Genomic DNA, 20927 nt, shown 5'->3' with positions numbered 1-20927 from the left:
GGCCCTGGCGGCCACCGGCCGCCAGGGTCAGAATGACCCCCTTAGTCTCTTTTTTGAAGATTTTCTTCAGCGGGACGAACCTGCCAGTCCAATCCGACCTCCTGGAGCCCTTCTCCGGATATGCAATGCGGGAATCCTCGGTGGAGATTTTTACCTTCGGACTTAGTAGTTTTTTCGAGGTGAAAATCCTTCGACCGGGGTAAACCTGGATCTTGATCCGACGTCCATGGAGCCCTCCTCGGATACGCTGGCTGGGAGGTCCCGGTCAACTTTTTACCTTCAGACATAGGGCCAGATGTAGGTAGGTAAAAAATAGCGACTCGCAATTTGCGAGTATGTGCGACTCGCAATTTGCGAGTATGTGCGAGTCGCAATTTGCGAGTCGCTAACTGCAATGCAGGTAGAAAGTACGAGGACAATTTGCGACTCGCACACGGAGTCGCACCACAGATAGCGAGTCCGCTGTTTGCGAGGTCGCTTTTTGCGACCGCGCACAAAACAGACTCGCAATTTGCGAGTGGGTGTCGCAAATTGCGCCTGTGCTGAAAATTTAAAGCAGGTGCTGCAGAACACTCTGGAAATCACTACAGAACACTCAGGAAAACACTTCCTGGCACATGATGATGACATCACAGCCAGGAAGTTTACAAATACACCTGGGAGGAGGGAGGACCACACCCTTTTCAACTGCAGCACAGCTAACAAACAGAGCTCCAGCAACCATGGCTGACACTCCCAGGAAAAGGAAGCTAAAGTTTGCTGAGAAGGAGTTGGAGGTGCTAACAGATGAGTGCTGTCAGCACCATGACGAGCTGTTTGGCAGGGCAGCCCTCACAGTGCCAGACACAGAAAAAAAATGAATATGGCAGGATATCCAGGACAAGGTCAACTCCCTGGTGGTCAGCCACCGGAGTGTGGAAGAACTTAAGAAAAGGTGGTATGACCTGCGCTCCCGGACCAAGGAGAGGGTGGCAGAGCGGCTCCGGGAGATGAGAGGCACAGGAGGGGGACCATCGACGGTACTACCACCCACACCCCTGGAGGAAAGGGTAGAGGAGACCCTTGAGCCTGAGGCTGTCAGTGGAATGGGAGATCTGGACACCTCTGAGCCAGGACCATCAACCGGTGAGTACCATGTGATATGCATGTACCCCCATCAATGCCATACCCCCACCCACCTTGTACACAGGGGCATGCACAACCAAGATAGCTCCATTTCAGAGTAGCAAACACCAGAATGATGCATTATGGGCAATGTAGTCAAGTAGGCAGTTCATAGGCAATAGTTTATTAGGAAGTCGATAACAGATAGTAGACACTGACAGTGTGTTCCCTTTGTCCCACATGTCTCCCACAAGACACCCCCACCAGCCCAAGCAGCCAGGGGCCAATGGTCAGCCAGAACAGAGAGGAGACAACAGGACCAGCCACCACTGCTCCCTGCACCACCCACACCATGCCCTCTCTGGAAACACCTGTTGCAACAGTGGTGTGCGAGCCTGCACCAGGTACGAACCAGAGTGCCACGTCAGACAATACAGGGCCTCCACCGCTGCGCAGGCGACGTAGGATGACAACAGCAGAGCAGCAGGCAGAGTCAGGGCATGCCTCCACAACACCAACAGAGGCCCAACTGCTACGGGGTCAGCGCCTGCAAAACCAACAGTTAAGGACGATTAGTGGGGTATTGCAGCGCTTTGAAAGAAATCATGCCATCAGTATGCAGCAGGTGCATTCGGAATTGCAGGTTATTGGTAACAACACAGGTGACCTAGCACTGTCTATGCGCAAACTGGTGGCAGGACTGCTAACACAGAGTGACAGTGCACGGCGCAGGGACCGCCAGCTGCTGCAACGCCTGGACAGGATGGCCTCCTCTATAGTTAGGCTGGCTGGTAACACAACAGGGCTGTCTAGGCGAAGAGTCAGCCTCCAGGTGGACATGGGCCACTTTGCGGGTGATGTGGCACGGGGACTGGGCCGGATCAACCATGCAAGAGACCTAATGGAGGCACGGCAGGTGGCCAGGGGCACAGGCGACACCCCACAGGACAGTGAGGAGGGCTCCACTGTCAGCAGTGTCTCTGCCGGTGACACCAGGGTGCTACGTAGTGGAAGCACAAGGCAGAGCACTGCTGACCCACCTAGTACCAGCCAGGCTGGCCGAGCCGGCCGTAGGGTGTGAGCTCCACACTGTCCCTGGGGTTGGGGCACATGATGTCAATGTGTCCCATGCCAGGTGGACTATTGAAGCCCCTGAACTGTTTTTCATGTACATAGTTTGGTTATTTGCACTTATTAAATCATTTGTTCTTTCCACTTAACACATGGACTCTTTGTTAAATTGGTGAGTATGGTAGAAGTTTGCACGTACCTTCCAAAGTATTGGTTTGCAATGTGTTCGCGTCTCAGTCTGCCTTGATTAGCGATGCTCCTATCTCCATGATTGCTCTTGCTCTTCATCCTCCGAATCAGGGTCTTCAGGGGTGAGAGGTAGCCCACGTCGGGTGGCAATGTTGTGCAGGATAGCGCATGCAACAACTATTTTGAATGCCGTTATTGGTGTATACTGGAGGGCACCTCCACTTCAGTGGAGGCATCTGAACCTTGCCTTCAGCAGTCCGAAGGTTCACTCTATGATGTTCCTGGTCCTCTTATGTGCACTGTTGTATCGCCTCTCGCAATCGTTGCTGGGTGTTAAGTATGGAGTCAGTATCCATGGACGTAGTGCATATGCACTGTCACCTGTTGGGCACAAAACGTACACTGTTAGCAAGGCATGGGTGGTTTGCACATTGACCTGTGTGCATGCCTTCAAGGTGTATTCAGCTCTACCTAGGAGGTATCCGTCTCCAAACTCCCCACGTTCCAGGCGTTGGTGTATCCCACTGTGCCTAAAAATGTAGGAGTCATGGGTACTGCCTGGAAATTTGGCAACCATGTCAGTGATGATATAATGGGCGTCACATACCACCTGTATGTTGAATGAGTGGGTACACTTCCTATTGCGGAACAGATATTCCAGGTTTGCAGGAGGGCATATTTGAATATGTGTCCCGTCTACACACCCTATGACATGGGGGAAGTTGGCAATCCGGTAAAATTCCAACTTGGTACTGTTGATTTCTGCCTCATTCCTGGGTAGGTATAAGTATCGGGACATGTGTGTGAGTAAGGCGTCTAGGAATGCCCTAAAGAACTGTGATAGTGCACTTTGGGATACCCCACCTGCCACAGCAATGACCCCCTGATAGCTACCTGAGGCCAAGAGGTGCAGTGAGCATAGCACTTGCACATGCGTAGGGATGGCGCAGCCGCGCACAGTCTGGCGTTCTAGCTGTGGTTTGAGTAAATCTATTAAATCTAGTATGGCTGCGCTGCTAAGTCTATATTTGTCAAATATTTCCTCCTCAGTTTGCTGGAAGAGGGTCTGCCTTGTTCTGTAAATCTTCTCCTGTCTCTGGCTCCTCCTCCTCCTCCTCCTCTGCTGTGCGGCGTGGGCTCTCCTCCTCACTGCTATCAGGTATATCTCCGCCATCTTGAGTAACCCAGATGCCTTCTGGGTCTCCTTTTATACTTTGGTAATGGTTACCACCTGCTCTGAGTTAGTGGTAAATGGGAAGTGAAAACTGGGCTTTTTGCGACTAGTCGACATTTGCGATTTGCTATTGCATATGGTTTGCGACTCGCAAATTGTGACTTCCTATTTGCGGGTCGCAAAATTTTGCGAGTCAGTAACGGCTCGCATCGCATTTTGCGAGTCGGAAACGGGATTTTTGCATCCCATTTACGATTTTGCGGGGTCGCAAATAGCGAATTGGGCCATTTGCGACTCGCAAAAATTTGCTACATCTGGCCCCTAGTCTCTTTTTCGGAGATTTTCTTTACCGGGACGAACCAGCAAATCAGGCCGGGTCACGGTTGAGGCAAGCTGGCTAGATTTGCCGCGGCGGGTCGGTCCCTCTATGGAGCTTTTTTTCAAAAGTTCTCCAAACCTCTCCAAACTTCTGGGGCTTCTCCCAGATGTCCTTTTAAGGTTCTTTTGAGGTCCACAGCTCACCCCAAGGGTCAAGAAGTTCTGAGATGGTCCTTGGGGGGTGCGGACTACAACTCCCAGAATGCACCTGGCGCAAACTCCTTTTTTGGCCACTGGACAGTGGTCAGCTGGTCGCTTTCTTCAGGAGTTGGTGCAGGGGACTCTGGTTAGCAATTTTTCACCTGTAGCAAACAGAGAGTCCCTCCTTGAACCAGTTGAAGACAGGCAAAGTCCTTCTTGTGGTGAAGCCCAAGTGTGCAGCTGGTGCAGTCCTTTTGAGTGCAGGTTCCAGGTGCAGGCCAGGGGTCCAGCAGGGCAGTCCTTCTTCTTCTGTTGTTCTTCCTTGTTGGATGTGGTAGGGAACTGAGGTGTGGGTGCAGGTCTGCCAGTTTTATCCTTGCTCCTGGGTGAAAAGCAGGGGGGTCCTGGTTCTCCAATCAGGTGCAGGGTCCTTCCCCCTGTGATGACCACTTCCTGGGAAGTGTGGCAAAAATCAATCCCAGGAGGCAACATTCTCTAAAAATCCATCATGGCTGAATCTGGTTTTTGGAGGTTACATCTGGCTGAGCTCACCCACTGGTGTGGCTAAAAATCATAAACACACCCCTCTCCTGCCCTCTCCTAATCTAATCAAGGGGGCACCTAGTTGTCTGGGGTTGCAGGATGTGGGGGTGTTGCTGGTTGCTCCAAATGTCCTTCTCTGCCTTTGAAGACCAGTTTGGCAGCCCTCCCCCTTCCTGCCTCACCATCTGCTGAGGGGAGATTCCCTCCCACAGGCACATTCCTTTGTGTGAAGCCAGGCCACTTCACACCTCATCAAGGCAGCCTGGCCAGACTGCTAGAGGCTGGCCAATCAGAGCACAGCAGCAAAAACAATGCAGGGCTGAAATTAGCAACTTTTCAGGTAAAGTTTAAAACTCTTTACCTGAGCAAGTTATATTAAATCCAACAACTGGAAGTTGTGGGATTTATTACAACAATTAATTTGATACCAAATTCTTGGTATGCATCATTTAAGGAGACTTAAAAAAATTAAAATAAAGTCTCCCCATTCTAGCCTATGAAGGCCATTTACTACAATGAGGGAAAAACGAATTTGGCTGTTTTTACCTCACCAGGGCTTACAAAACTATTTTTATAAAGTCCCTGCTTATAGTTACATGGCACCCAGCCCTAGGGGCACATAGGGCACACCTTAGGGGTGACTTATATGTAAAAATAAGGTTGTTTAAGACTTTGGAACTACTTTTAATTCCAAAGTCGAATTTGCATAGAACTTTAATTTAAAAGCAGCCAGCAAGGCAGGCCTGCCTTTAAAATGACACTGGGCACCTCAGCAGTGCACCTATGGGTGCACTACCTATGCTGTGGTCCCTAAACGTACATGCCCTACCATATACTAGGGACTTATAGGTAGGTTAACTTAGCCAATTATAATTAGCCTAATTTGCATATCCATTTTACACAGAGTACAGGACCTGGGACTGGTTAGCAGTACCCAGGGCACCATCAGAGTCAGGAAAACACCAGAAAAAAGTGGAAAATGGGGGCAAAAGGTTAGGGGGCCTCTGCAATCAGCCCTGTTTTCTCACAGTTACCACCAACTATAAATTTCTGGTAAAGTGCAATGTTTTGTGACTGCATTTCGGTGGCAAAACATTCGTACTTACCAATGTGAATCAGTATTTGAAAGGGGCACCCTAAACATGGCCATTCTAAATACCTATTCACAAATCAAAAGTATGATTCAGTTACAGGTTACGAAACCACAATTTTGGCTTTGTCCATTTGGAAATGCTTTTTCACGTTCTGCGAATCGGTCATTTGCAAATGCAAAAATGCTTCTTACACCTAGCCCCAAGTCTTTAGGCTAGGATTAATGCAATAAAAGTGAATGTTCTCCCTAAAGTACTCAATTTCTTCCAGAGCCTACCTCCATCATGTAAAGAGCATAACCACATCCATCTAGAATATGTAACAAGAAGACTTATGGCATCTCCTAGGAAGCTAGAATTAGCATATATACATTGAAAATCTAGTTTTCAAAAAGGAGGCTTTGGCTTTCATAGCTGGAGAAATGCTGTTAAGTATTCATACTATCTCAGGCTAAACAGTGGTTACTGAACAATTTGATCTCAGTGAAAGAAGGATCAAAGATAAATGCATCAAATTACCCCTAACTTCAATAAGACTCTGGACAAAAACAAAATTAACACATATATTGATGTTGAAATGACTTGACTTTTAATAAGTAAACATTTTTCAAGAAAGTTGTACAAAATAATTCTAAAACAGTTTTATATTGTATTCACATTGAAAGTAGTTATAGTGATGTATGCAAGCCAAATTACTTACGACAAGTCCTGATTTTTTTTTGGCGCAAAATATGCCACATACCCCACAGAGCAGAAACTGTAAGAAGGGAGAAGAGAATAGTCAATAACTTAATAAAAACAAACACAGACAACAGTGGCACAGTACAAGCTAGCATTTGATCCTAATTTGCATCTTTAGTCATTATTACCCATCATTTTCCATTCAATTAGATTAAAATAGCATGTTAGTACAATATAAAGAGTAGAGACGATGCTGTCATGTATATTGCTTGTTTAACTGCTGTATAAACTGTCGTATTTTAAGAGATCTGTTTTTTTGTGGTGTAAAGTGGAATAGAATGTATTGCCATATCAATGTCATAAAAGCTATGCCTTGGTCACTTCTTCATAATCTACCTTTCTATTAAGGAAAACAGTTGTCTCTAATCGAAAATGATGTGCTCAATATAGGATGAGTTCCTATTCAGGGCTGATGTGGACTCATTTTGACTTTGCAGAACGAAATTCTGATTCTGCTCCAAAAAACATACTAAGCACAGAGATATATTACATATGAATAGCTATAGCTAAAGCACACGCTAATAAGATTATTAGTAACAGTAATATCAATAGTACTAAGTTTACCACTCATAGTATAGTACTACCATTAATGAGAATGATAAATAGTATACTTGTAACAAATATAATTGATGTATAATGATCTAACACCTTGGTGTTTTTACCCGCAACTATAGATGTCAAATAAATAATTTGGTGAAGAACTCAGAACTAACTGGATTACAATCCACACTTAAAAAGTATGATTACACTAGGAATTATTCAGAATATCTAAATATTCATAGAAGCTTCAGAAGATATGTCAATGTTATTTTAAGCTTCATGTAAAAGTAAAGCACTGCAATAAATATTGAACGTTCCTTCTCTTTAAAGCCCCCTCCTGGAATAAAAATGTTTCGATTTCTAATGAGTTCAGAGGTCCTCCAAAAACTCCCCGGTAAGTTTATTACATCAGTACTGATAGACGCACAACTAGTTCACAACATGAAATCATACAATATGAATTAACTAAATTTGAATAGTGCTTGTGCTTAAAGCTCGATTAAGAAATCATAGGTGCTACAAATGTACTTATGGTTCAAAATTTCGCAATAAACACAATTGTTGAATACGTTTTATTTTTTAAACACATTGAGCTGTTGAATAAAGTATGTGTTGGAAACAAGCACAATAAAAGAATATGACTGAGCACATTTTCCAGTTAACTCTGATAATATGTGTGTAGAGTGGAAAATACTTAAAAGACGTGTGAAACACAAAACAACGTATTGAGGAAGACCTAATCAGGGAGATTAGCAATAGTTTACATGCAACAGGGTATAGTAACAGTGTTATAGATGACCGCATTGCCTGTCTTTCGTTAAAATATAGGTGATGGAATGTGGTCCAATGAGGTAGACTAATGCAATAAATCCATTCCCTCCAGGGATCTGTGTTTAACCCTATGGATGCTGCTTCAAATCCCTTCAGATCCACTCAGACGGTCGTTCCTCAGGGGAGATAAAATGAATACCAGTGAGTTGGGTAACAGTAAATATCTCTTATCAATACCGGCAAAATCCCTATTTGTGATGACTTCTGCTCTTTACAAATATGCGTACTGACTAATTTGAACTAGACATCCCAAAACACACTAAAAGAGAAAGCATGCTTCTGTGTTGTCAAACATGATATTGTGGATAAAGGAACATTGTTTATTTTGCATAACTTTTTTATATTTTATATATTGTTTCACAACACACTTCTCCTGTTGCAGAGTTGTAAATAGCAGATGTAACTATTATCCAGTTTAATAATGGTGCACCTTTTACAAACATCAGAAAGATGGTCGGTCTTGATATGATTTAAACATGGGACCTTCAGATCTCAGCAGTTATCAAATGTGAGCTTTTAAGTCAAAAGGCAATCTTGCAGGATGACGGATGGGAAGAATTCAGTTAACGCAGTTGTAGTAAAATAGGGTTGCATTTTAAGAGTGGGTGAAGAATGTAAAGAATTATTGCTGCGGTTCATAATTGGGCTAGCAAGATCAGGAGGAAGCACCAGGATTATTTTTCCTTTCAGGAAGGAGGGTTGAGGTAACTAGATAAGCCTAGGACAGAGACTAGATGAGTAAAATTGTTAGCAGTAAGGCGACTGATGGCTACAAGGCATTGGCTGATGAGTCAGGGTATGTATGAGTTACAGGTTTCCTGATACAAGTTCTGTTTTTATTTTGAGAACTGAAAGTAAGAGTGTGAAGTTACAGGCAAGATGCCTGTGGAGTCTCCCAGATATGTCCTGCCTTTGCCATGCTCCAGCATGGTGGCAAATGGAACAGAACATCTTCTTTCAATAGGACGTCAAGAGTTGTGGGGACCCTTATGAAAGGTGGATCGGAACATCGAGATCTGGGGATAGGTTAGTCCTTGTCTGAGCAACCATTTGGCATATTCTCTAGAGGACATTCAGGTCATTGTAAGATACATTGTAAAGTGAATGGTACCAGATATTTTGTTCTTACCCAACCAGTTTAAATACATCTGATTAGTTCAGATCGCAAAATGAGTAACATTGTCTGCAGTAAGGCGCTTGGTGTGCTGCAGATACTGACTGATGAGTCAGTATATATATGCATTACAAGTCTCCAGGGAAAAGTTTAGTCTTCAACTTGTAAACTGAGAGTCAGAGTGAGAATCTGCAGGAAAGCTGCACTTGGGGTCACCTTGCTGTGCCCTGGCCCTGGAATGCTCTGGCATGGGAGCAAGGCAAGAGAACATCTCTTTTCAGGAGGACTCGGACAACAATGGAGGCCATCCTTGATGGACATGAACCTCTGGGATCTAAAGTCTGGAAAGCCTTGCTCTAACAAGATATCAGCAACCAATGGGCTTATTGAGCAAGGGTCTTCCAGTTCATTGTAATGAGAATTATAAAATGAATCCTCTCTATGATTTTGGACTTGATTGGCCATGTAATATACTTCTGATTAATTCAGTTTCGAAATTAAGCTTATCATAATTTTTCAAAACTTTTAGCAAATACGTACAGACCTGTTTAAATGCCCATAAACCAGTGAGGAGATACGCTACATTGCATACCACTCAGCAAATGTGCACAGCTAGTCAATTATGGCATACCATGAGAAAATATAAGGCGATCTAGCTGTTTTCTACAGAGATATAGAAAACATATAGAGATCCCAAGTATCCTAACCAATCCTAATCCTTATCATAAAATGGCGCAGTGGTAGGGACCTCACAGACGGCACCACATTCAAGGATGCTCTGAACAAATATAATCTCTGCCTCAGAGAAACTAAAAAGGTCACCCTACTCAGCCTCCTCGAGGAAAGCACAAACCGCCTGAAGGAACTCTTCAAGATCATGAAAACGTTCTCCTGCCCAGCAGCCACCAAAACACAATCCATCCCACTCAGACCCTCTGCAACTCACTAGCTGACTACATCCATGACAAAATCAAAGCCATCTACAGAAACTTTAACCCCCAACCCACCAGCATCAGACACCTTCTGACTCCGTTTGATGACTCTCTCAGCCACCTGATCACCGACTGGAAGCTACTATCCATCCAGGAAACCGCAGCCCTCATAAGGTTGACCCACTCCGGCTCACCCACTGACCCATGCCCACATTACATCTTCAACCTGGGCCAGAAGGAAATCAGCGGCATCCTCAACACCTCCATCAGGACTGCCACCATCCTAGAAGCATGGAAGGAGGCAGAGGTCAAGCAGCTCCTGAAGAAACCGCCTGCTGACCCAGTGAACTCAAAAACTACCACCCTATTTCACTGCTCCCGTTCCCAGTTAAGGTCCTGGTAAAAGCCATAAACAAACAATTCTCTGAACACCTGGAAAGACACAATCTACTAGACTCTTCCCAGTACGGCTTTTGCTCCAACTACAGCACAGAGACCGCCCTTATTAAGGATGAAATCAGGTCCCTCATTGATCATGTAAAAAAGGCGGCCTTCATCCTCCTCAACCTCTCTGCCACTTTTGATACCATCTCCTACTACACCCTCACCTCCGGACTCCACCAAATCGGGATCCAAAGCAACACCCTCAAATTGATGAATGCCTTCTTCTCAGAATGTACGCTTCCCACCTTTCAACTCTGAGCCTAAGAGCACCATATACAGCGTCCCCCAGGGATCCTCACTCAGCCCCACCTTTTTCAACATCTAAGTGACCCCGTTGACTGAGATTGTTTGTTCCCACACGCTCATCTCATATGCTGACGACAACCAACTCATATTCTCCCTCTCCGAAATCCACTCAACTCCCAGAGACAACTTCAGCAATGCCATGACACACGTCACCGAATGGATGAAATCCAACTGCTTAAAACTGAACACAGACAAGACAGATATTATCATCTTCAGAAGCAACACCTCCCCCTGGGACGAGTCCTGGTGGCTCTCCGTGCTCGAACAGCCCCCGACCCAACTGACCACACCCACAATCTCTGCATCATCATTGACAGCAAACTCAACTTCAAACAACAGATAAATGCAGTGGCCTCCTCCAGCTTCCACAACCTCTGCATGCTATGGAAGATCTTCAGAAGGATCCCCATCAAAACCAGAAAGACAGTCACGCAAGCCATCATCACCAGCAAACTAGCCTACAGAAACACCCTTTATATCAGACTCCCCGTCCAGCTCCTCCACCAACTCCAGACCATCCAGAACGCAGCGGCGAGACTCGTCCTGGACTTCCCCAGGTGGACCCACTTCACCCCCCACTTCGGAGGTCTCCACTGGTTGCCTGTGCACAAGAGGTGGAAATTCAATGTTCTCACCATTGGATACAAGGCCCTCCACAACATCGGACCCAATCTCATCAACCACAGACTCGCATTCCACTAGCCTACCAGGAAATTGCGTTCAACAACCCTCACCCTTGCTCAAGTCCCTAGAGTTCAACACAGCCGCAGCAAAGGGTGCTCCTTCTCCTACCTCACTGCCAAGATCTGGAATGACCTCCCCCCTCACCTGTGCACCATGCACACCCTCCTCAACTACAAGTGGAACCTCAAGACATGACTCTTTGAGGAGTAGCTACTGATTCGCATTGAGAACCGACAGCACCTAGATAGCCCCCGGGATGATAAGTCACGCTTTACAAATCTGATTGATTGGCTGAATGATTGATTTTTCAAAATTGTAGCATATCTAGAGCTGCTGCATCAGATAATTGTGTCCTGGGAAACGCCTCTACAGAAGCAGCTGTACATATCTTAAAAAATCACAAAGCAAAATGACCTACTTACCTTCAGGTCTCTTAAAAAATGAAAGCTTAGACTGGCACTGGAAACAGAAATTGAACTGAAATGTAGAATTAAGGCCAATATTTATACTTTTTTAGCGCTGCATTTGTGTCATTATTGTATGGAAAAGCAGCGCTTTGCGCTGTTTTTGCGTTAAAAAGTGGTGCAAATGCGGCGCTAAAAAAGTATAAATATGGGCCTAAGTGTTTTATTCTGAGACGAAAGCAAATGTTATGAAACATGTGTTGATATTATAGTTAGGACTAGTTTCCACAGGAGGAGCATTTTTTGACGAATATTCCATTTTTTTTTTAAACGTATCCTTCAGTTGGTTCGGCTGCTGTCTTGAAAGTTTCAGGGTGATCTGTCAAGCGGGGATCAATAAATAGGGGGGCCCCAAAACGTGTTTTCTCCATGCATTTAACCTGTAGGGATTTTGCGCAAAACTACAGCCCGAACCTCTGGACTGAATTATACCAAATTTGACACAACACTAGCTCTTGGTCCGGAAAGACAGCTTTTTGTGATTTGGTGTAAATCCATTCAATAGTTTCTGAGATATTTAAGTTAAAAAATATAGATATACAGGTATACGGATCCTCCACAGATCTGGGTCCACGGATCAGAACACGGATTCACAGATCCAGGGGGAAAAGCAAGACTGGCTGGCTGCAACCTGACAGAAAAGTTGCAGCTGCCATTTTGTTTGTCACATCGGCTGGGGGGTGAGAAAGGAAAAAAGAAAAGGGGCAGGATACAGGTACCCTAACCCCATAGGACATATAGAGGGGTCCGTGGGCAAAAATGTGTCCAATTTCTGTTTTTTGGCCGATCTGGTAATCTGGAGAATTGTTTTCTTTTTTAACCCCCCCCCCCCATTGCATCCAACCTCATCCTGCACATGGCCAAAGGCCGTGCATGGCTTGAGTTTGGGTGCATGCAGGAGGGTTGGCCGCAAGGCCTGGCCATAGGCCAACCCCACCAACACATGGCCAAAGGCCATGCGTGGCGCTAGTATATTTTCATACGAGTGTGCTAAAAACACCGTCAAAACTTACTGAAAAAAAACAAAGGTTATGGGATGTTACAGTTAGGTTCTGAATTTACTCACGCAAAACCATTGAAATTCAGCAGTTATACTTATGGTTAACTCAAGTAACTATAACTTGCTCCCTAAGGCTACTAATACTCACGTCTTTGCCGTGCACAGATAATTACTCCACATATTACATCATTTGATTATACCTTCTATGGCATCATTCATATTATTATTGCAACATTTGCCATAAAATTATTGATGAGAAAACTGAGCATGTCCTAATCTGTGTACATGTCTTGGCTTGACACAAGTGCTTGCCCCCATTCTCATCCGCACCTGGTCTGGGGCATTATAGGCTGCCCCTTCCACCCCTTTCGTAGAGTATCACCACGCAGGCTGTAATCTGCACTACTGACAGGAGTTTTACTGCTCAGAATTGTGTGCTTTCACGTAAGTGCTGTCCAGTCACATGTGTGATGTCCGATTGTGACCCACCATCAACAGCAGACTCAATATTATCCCCATGCAGTCACCCAAAAGGGATCACAGTATGCTTCGTCTGAGTGGCAGGTCATACTGGGATTTGAAGATTCACTGCATGGTTCAGAAATCCTAGGCTTTGGGGACCTGGGGCGTGAGAATCTCCTGCATAAATTGAGGACCCCACAGTCAATAAAAGTCAAACTCAAGGTGTGGACAGGTGCTTGGCTTACTTCCCAGTTAATGAGAGGACGTTGGGCTCTGCTCCTCCTTTATATTCCTTTAATTGAGGTCTAGTCTTTACAAGCACTTACAGTTCTCCTGCTGAGACAATGTTCAAACTGTAGTCAGGGTTTTCGGCTTGTGAACTTCTGCAGCTTTACTTAAAAAGAATTTCATGGCATCCTTGAAATCATCAAATAATTTACTTTCATCCTTGATACTCTTTGACCTCTTTCAACACAGTATTCAGAGGCCACAGGTTACTGATTAGCTATGGAGAGTTAGATTTATCTACGTGGAATGTAAAACTATTGTTGGATTCTTGTCCTGACTTACATACTTGCCTCATCTTTTAAGTTGGGCTGTAACAGCTGTCTCTTGGGCCTTCACAGAGCATTTTCAAATCTTGGGTATCTTAAGTTATGGAGCTTTAAAAATTGTGTGTATGACATCGGAACAAGAACAATGTTAAAATGATTCAGTTTGTTCTAGCAAGATAAATGTACTATGCCACTGATATGTTGAGTGTATTCTACTTTGTTGCTAGATTAACATTGTGGTATTTGTTTAATTTTTTGTAGACTTTTTCCATTCATGTGAAACCCATATAAAACAAAAGAACTGTATGCAATTAAAATTGGTATAGGAACAGAGACTACATTAGTCTTATGTGCTGTTTAATATGCAATAACCATCACTTGTGAGCAACTGCAAAAAACACATGAGAACTCCCTCATTTACAAAGATGATCTGAGAAAATACAACCCGTCAATGTCTCTCGTGTACCTTCTTTCATATCCCTATTCCCTTTCCCACCGCTTTGCCATCAACATTGACCTCAGTCTTGGTACTATTAAGCACAGTAAATGGGTAAGAAGACTAGTGGGCTCAACATCATTCCTGCAGCAACATTTCGATCTACAGGTAATGGTAACATGAGTCTGATAGTGCTTCTTCAAATCTTTCATTGATTGCATTTTGTTACAGTGTATCTGCCCTAAAGGTGACATCATACTATCTCGCCTGTCCTCATGCTTTGTTAATTAATGAACCACTGTATTCAGCATTTATCATTAGGACAGCAGTCACTGGGCTATCATCTCCATTAATATTTTCATAATTTGCCACCAAGCTAAGCAGTGTACACACCCATGCATTTCTAATGCTCTGAAATTAATTCAATTAAACCCTATTTACAATCCTTTTTATTAATTTAAGTGGGGTATAAAGTAGTACAATGGACTCTATAATCACTGTCTTTTTTGTCTCACAAGCCTAATGACTCAAATGATTGGCTAGTGCCTTCTGTGGTGGACCCCCCATCCCCATTGTTTCGAGCAACAACGTAGAAGCTGAAGTGCTGCTTGGATTGGGTGAATTGCTACATTTTCTTTTAGTGCAATCCCCATCCAACAATCATTAATAAACTATATTCTTATATCAATTTCTGGTGTTGTTAGTTTTGAGAGTGGCCTTCTCGGCAATGCTAGTAGGTTGATAAGCATGTACATAGCACATTTGAAATATGCCTCATCATCATTTCAGAATGCAACCTCCTTAATTGGCCTAGGTGTAGCCTCACTTGTCTTATTATTGTTGTGCTTTAAACGGAGGAGCTACATGAATAATACCTGCCAATCCTAGGTTGGTCACCATATAATGGGCTTATCTAGTATTCTGGGACTAGTCTGCTTCATTATCTTCACAGCAATGTGGCTTGAGAGGGAAACACTGGCCTTCACTAACTAAAGAATGGATGTGCAATCATCAGAATGATTTGGAGTTGTCATGCACTAAACCACATTGATGCTGGTTGTCTCTGGCCACCAACACTAATCTGGCTTATAAGTGTTTTGATAGGTCTCAGTTTTGGCCCTTACTGTGGGAAAGAGCAATGTAAACATTTGAATACTCAATACCTGCTACAAAAAGCCAGGCAGTTTTGTGTTTAGATCTGAATGTTTGGGAAGAGCCCATACCACCTGGCCCCTGCTGACAGCTGTAAACGGCACCAGTAGTGTGGAGGCTACTGGGACCATTGTCTTCAAATCTTTTCTGCTATCTGACTTTTCCAAATCACTGAACCGTGGTACACCAGGTTCCCTGCTTACAGAGCAATGTTATTTTGTCTTGTTGGTCTATAAATAAAAGCCATGGATGGTTGCTTTGTTTATCCCCTTTAAATGGACTTCAGTTAATAAATCACCATTTGTGGCCTTCTCTGTGTTGTAAGCAAGGGACTGTATGGCAAGCATTCATCACTTCCTCTTAACATTTTGCATTCAATTTCTGAATCCACCCATTTATTTATCAAATAATGTTACATACACTGGAGCACATTTTCTTTTAGAATATTTTGTCAATATTACTCAGGTGAAGGGAAAGATAGGAGTGGGGGGGTTCTTAAAGGGGCTAAAAATACCTGCCTCCTAGTGGCTTTAATACTTGTATAGATGCCCTCTTGGTGGTATGAATAAAAAGGGTGTACATGGAAGTAGGATATGTTATGTAGCCGCCTTACTAGTCTACATGTTTTAAAGCCTACCCCTTGGCTAATCAGAAGCATCCTCAACACCCCCACATGACGACACAAGAGTTTGCAAGGTAAGCCCTGTAAGTCCTTTGAAACCATCTGGTGTACAACTCATCTTTGATGTAGGAGTTTGATTCGCAAGGCTCTCGTCAGTGGCATCCTCAATGAGGAGGCAGGACCTCGCATCCCAACCGTGCAACTTCTAGACCCACCACTGCACAACACATCTCCACCCCAGGACTTTGATGTGCAATGCATCCTACACGTTGGACTTACATAGCCCCGAAACCAACATTTAAGGTTCTTTCGTTCAGTGGGCCTTACTTGATCCCTGTATTGTCTAGTCCAGAGCAACCAGATTTATTTTCACTTAAATCTTTAAAATTGCATATGTCAAGTTTTCTACTGTCTGGATTGCTGTGTTGGTCTCAAATAATTCATTACATTTTAATCTTTTTTTCCTAAATAGGTGTTGGAGTTTTCTTGTATTTTGTTATCACTTCATTACAGTTTGAAGTGCTGCATAATGAATTTACACATTGTCTCTAAATGAAGCCTGATTGCATTTATGCTATGCAACTAGAGGGTTAAGTCCTTGTTAATTCGGGGTTTGCTTGTGTTTCACACTTATAGAGATTGGGGCTCTTGCATCCTTCTGCCCCACTCGACAAGTAACCCAATTTCCAGCATAGTATGAATGTATAATTTAATTCCTCTGCCTGGTTTTACTGATTCAGACATTTCAGAGTATAGCATGCTCTGCGATCTTCACTGGGTACTACATAATTTTTGTGATTTATTGAGGCAGTTAACTCCTGGCACCACGTTGACACCAATTGCAAGTTGACAGTTGTTATGAAATCTTCCAGAATGCCTCTTGAATTTGTAGGATTTCCTCTATACAGGCTGGTACCTTATATCACAAGGTAAGATTGTCTTATAGCAGCTGAAAGTGAAAGGTAAACACCAAGTACTGTACTCCAGTGGTTCCCAAACTTTTGACTTCTGTGGACCCCAACATTATCAGTACTGGAACCCGGGGACCCTCACTGAATCATTATTGGAATCTGGGGATCTCCCTAACGAGTCGTAACTGAAGGATGGGGACAGAATCTTTTAGTATGAATACATTTTCTAAGCAGTCACAGACCTCCTGAGGAGGCTTCGGGGCCACCAGGGGTCCCCGGGCCACAGGTTGGGAACCACTGCTGTACTCCATTCACAGGATGCTAATTTGTGACTAAAGAAATTAAAAGCCGATCTCTTTGGTAATCCCTTTATCATTCACAGAAGCCAAGGACCCCTGAAATCTAAGCCACAGACATTTCTTTGCAGGATGTATGTCTGTAATGAATACATCTGGCTTTGACTTGGAAAATGTGAATTCCTCAGCTCCTTAATTATTCTTACTCTGATGTGCATACTCTATAAATACATTGGAAATCAAAACATGAAGAGAAGTTTTCCTCAGAGCAAGGCCATTCAGCCTCTCACTTTAATGTGAAATCTGGAGTGCAAATACACACCACCTTTAGCATTAGTGACTCCACTGATGTTTCAATGTGTACTGGATATGCAAATGTCGTATCTGAGGAAATCTGCGGCAATTAAAAACGTGGTTGTAAAATAACAATTTTGATTGTGCTTGACTGGCCCTATTAATTTCTTCAAGAAATACAACAAGTAATCAACCCCCCCCCCCCAATTTCCAAATGATCAACATTCCAAATCAAAGCAGTTGTCCCTCCTCGTTCTACCATCATTCTTCTCGCTCACCTTCTCTTCAACATCTTCCTGAACTTAGTCCTAGACATAATACAATTAAATAATCTGTTTTCTACAACTAAGCTGATGACACCTAAATAAACAGGAAACTAGAAAAACCTAGAAGTTTAGACACATCCATCCTGGGCCTTTGCCTGATCACAGTGAACAACGAGATTATTCTCAACAAATCAAAATTTAAATAAAATATATATCCTTACATGCAGTAAAAATATAGCTTCCATCCTCTTGCCCATATACCAGCGGAACCTGAAACCGCCCAGGCATGAAGAGGAAACTCTGAATGATTAGGGGCACTCATTTCTCCCTAGTCCAGGAAAACATACAGACAATTAATTCTTCGTTTCACACCATTCAGATCGTGGGATGCTTGTCTCTTGTGTTTCATCACTGGGTTCGCGTAATCACCTATAACCTATCATGTACTCTTCCAGCTGTAATTAGTCAATTTGTAAAAGTACTATTCTGATGTGCGTATTAATTTGTAATTGAAGAGATTCTGAGTGTTTTTGCATTTTCAAATGGTGGGTGCACACAGCATGCATAGGTTGCATGTGATTAATGTGCTCCTCTTTATAAAATGACTTACTATCACGTTTAAAATTTGAGCAGCAATTGACCTTTTTAATGCAGGAACAAATGATTCTGTGCATGCAGGTATTTTGATACTGAACACAGTGCAAAACAAATATGACATGGACTTCAAACTTCTTCCACTTTTTGCAGGATGGTTTACTTACTCACGAGGTAGGTAGGTATTAATTAAAAATAACATACGGAGGGTTATCTGTTGCTCATCACACAAAAGCTGACAGTACAGACTGTGCTCCTGAAGCAGAAACACCTGCTTGCAGAATACACAGGTGTCTGGCTATCTTTGCCTACTTTACATTATGGTGGCATCGGTCAAAGTGCTCAGCGTCTAGGCAAATTCAATGGAAAAACATTCAGCTAGGTTTTCATTCACACTGATTGTCCTCCTATAGATAGGTGTGTGCTCCATATAGATGAGGTACACTATCTTCAATTGCACTGAAACACAATGATGTATGATGTCAGAATAAACCAGCCTAAGATGCAGTGAAAGTCTCTATTCACCCAGTCAGTGCTATTCTGCTCAGTGGTTGCTGTGCTATTCTGCTCAGTGGTTGCAGTTATACCAAGTAGTACCATACATAAAAGGGTGACTTCTTTATGTAATCAGAGTCCACTCAGGAATTATTGCTCAGCTTTGTAAGAAAACTTACCATTCACCCTGGGAGATGGTAAATGTTTTGCAATTAATGTCAGTGACTCTGCCTATCATGCCTTGTCTGCTGCCGTCTTCCCTGTGAATCCATATATTTACCTTCGGAAAGTAAACAAAATGGGCAAAAATACCCTATGCCTCCATTTAGTTAGTAGTTTGTTGTTGTACTTTAATGAAATTTTATACACTGTTTGAGCTATTGAGTAAAATAATTACCACAAAGAATTAGTTGTGCTGGCAGTAATCAATTTACCGTTTAAACAATATTTACCATTTAGAAAAACTAAACCATCTAACACAATTCAACAATATCGTAGTTTACAATTACAAATGCACAACTTTTCCAAACAAAAAACAGTTTCAATTAGGTTTCTCAAGGACATGTACCTCTTTGGTCTCTTTGTGAATTTATATACACTGCGTGTTTTTTTCTGGCACCTTCATGGCTATTTAATGGTAAAAACCATGCATGAGTAGCTGATTGAGGGCAGAAGATGTGGTGATGTATGTGAACATATTTTCATGTTTTAATTAATTTCCTCAATATCTTCTTTAATTTCGCAAATGGACAAGTACAATTCCCAGAACGCTAACCAGGCCCTGAACATTTGGACTCTGGAAATACCAACTATGTGTGGGTTTTCCTAGGGAATGTAGTCCTTGCAATCAATTTTGAAGTGTTTAAGCAAACCACAAATTTTGGAAAATTCATTGTTCTTTTAATGAAAGGTACCAAACTCAGGACTATATGAAAAACATAGAAACTCTATATTTTTGAATTCTGTATGGCTTAAGGAATCTATTGGTGCACGCCAGACTACTCTTGCCTTGAATGGCTGGCCAGTAAAACACTCAGGACATGACATTTGTCAGATTTTTAACAACTGTTTTCCTAATCATGGCAATTCCCTTCAGTTTCCCCGACACAGGAACCTATCGCTGCCAAAGCTCCATCTTCCTTCCTCTGGGTCCCAGACATGTATGTATTTGTTGTTGTTTATGTGGGCCACAGGTGCTAAACTAGGTACAGCGAATTTCTGACATTTTGAAAGCAACTGCAAGCAAAATACCAAGTTTAGTTTACCTATTATTTGGTCACACGTATCATCCCTTGGCTGTATGGAAACCTACAACCATGTATTTATAACAACTGCACTTCCTAAGGTTTCTTTTGCTATATAAGTGGCGTTCCTCGTGCTGATTGGGTGGCCTTCAGATTGCACTGACCATTAAGGGGCATATTTATACTTTTTGATGCAAAACTGCACTTACGCAGTTTTGCATCAAAAAGTTTGGGACCGGCTTGCCCCATTTCCGAGCGCCAGCCGGGTGCCATATTTATGGAATGGTGCAAGCTGGAGCAAAGGGTGGGCTAACGTAAAAAACAATGACGTTAGCCGGGAGGGGGTGGCGGTATGGGAGAAGGGGGTTTTGCACCAAAAAATAACATTAGGCTGGTTAGAGGCAAATAAAATGCCTCTAACTAGCCTAGCGTCATTTTCTAATGCAAAACCATCCATACCACATGACTCCTGTCTTAGAAAAGACAGAAGTCATGCCCACCACCCCAAGGGCCAGCACAGGGGACCAGTGTCCCCTGGGCATGGCCACTGCACCCTGTGCCATGAAGGGGTCCCCAAGTTGGGCCTCCGATGGCATTTTTATTTTAAAAAAAATACTTACCTATACTTACCTGGGATGGGGTCCCGAATCCTCAGGTGTCCCTCTGGTGTGAGTGGAGGTGTTTCTGGGGCTTGAGGAGGGCACCCCTGGACCCATTCCATGGTGTTTAACCATGGAAATGCGTCCACAGGTCCCATAACGCCTAGTCTGATGCAGGCATTAAATAATGGTGCAAAGCAGGCTTTGCACCATTATTTAGCCCATCCTCCCACCCGTGCATCATTAAAACAAGTG

The 20927-nt window shown here is 43.4% G+C and overlaps 1 protein-coding gene across 4 annotated transcripts in view; it reads right to left on the bottom strand.

The window, feature by feature from the left end:
* TMEM196 (transmembrane protein 196) overlaps nt 1-20927 on the bottom strand; it is a 297345-nt gene that overhangs the window by 93889 nt on the left and 182529 nt on the right. For all 4 annotated transcript variants that reach the window (XR_011199188.1, XM_069211688.1, XM_069211690.1 and 1 more), the window contains exon 2: nt 6392-6448. Coding sequence is in view for 3 of the 4 variants with exons in the window: in XM_069211688.1 (XP_069067789.1) it covers nt 6392-6448 (57 nt within the window). In the remaining variant the exon portion in view is untranslated. The remainder of the gene's footprint in view (nt 1-6391; nt 6449-20927) is intronic.

The sequence above is a fragment of the Pleurodeles waltl genome, chromosome 10 (genome assembly GCF_031143425.1).
Source record: "Pleurodeles waltl isolate 20211129_DDA chromosome 10, aPleWal1.hap1.20221129, whole genome shotgun sequence".
Taxonomy (NCBI): Eukaryota; Metazoa; Chordata; class Amphibia; order Caudata; family Salamandridae; genus Pleurodeles; species Pleurodeles waltl.
This window is presented reverse-complemented; position numbering and strand designations above follow the sequence as displayed.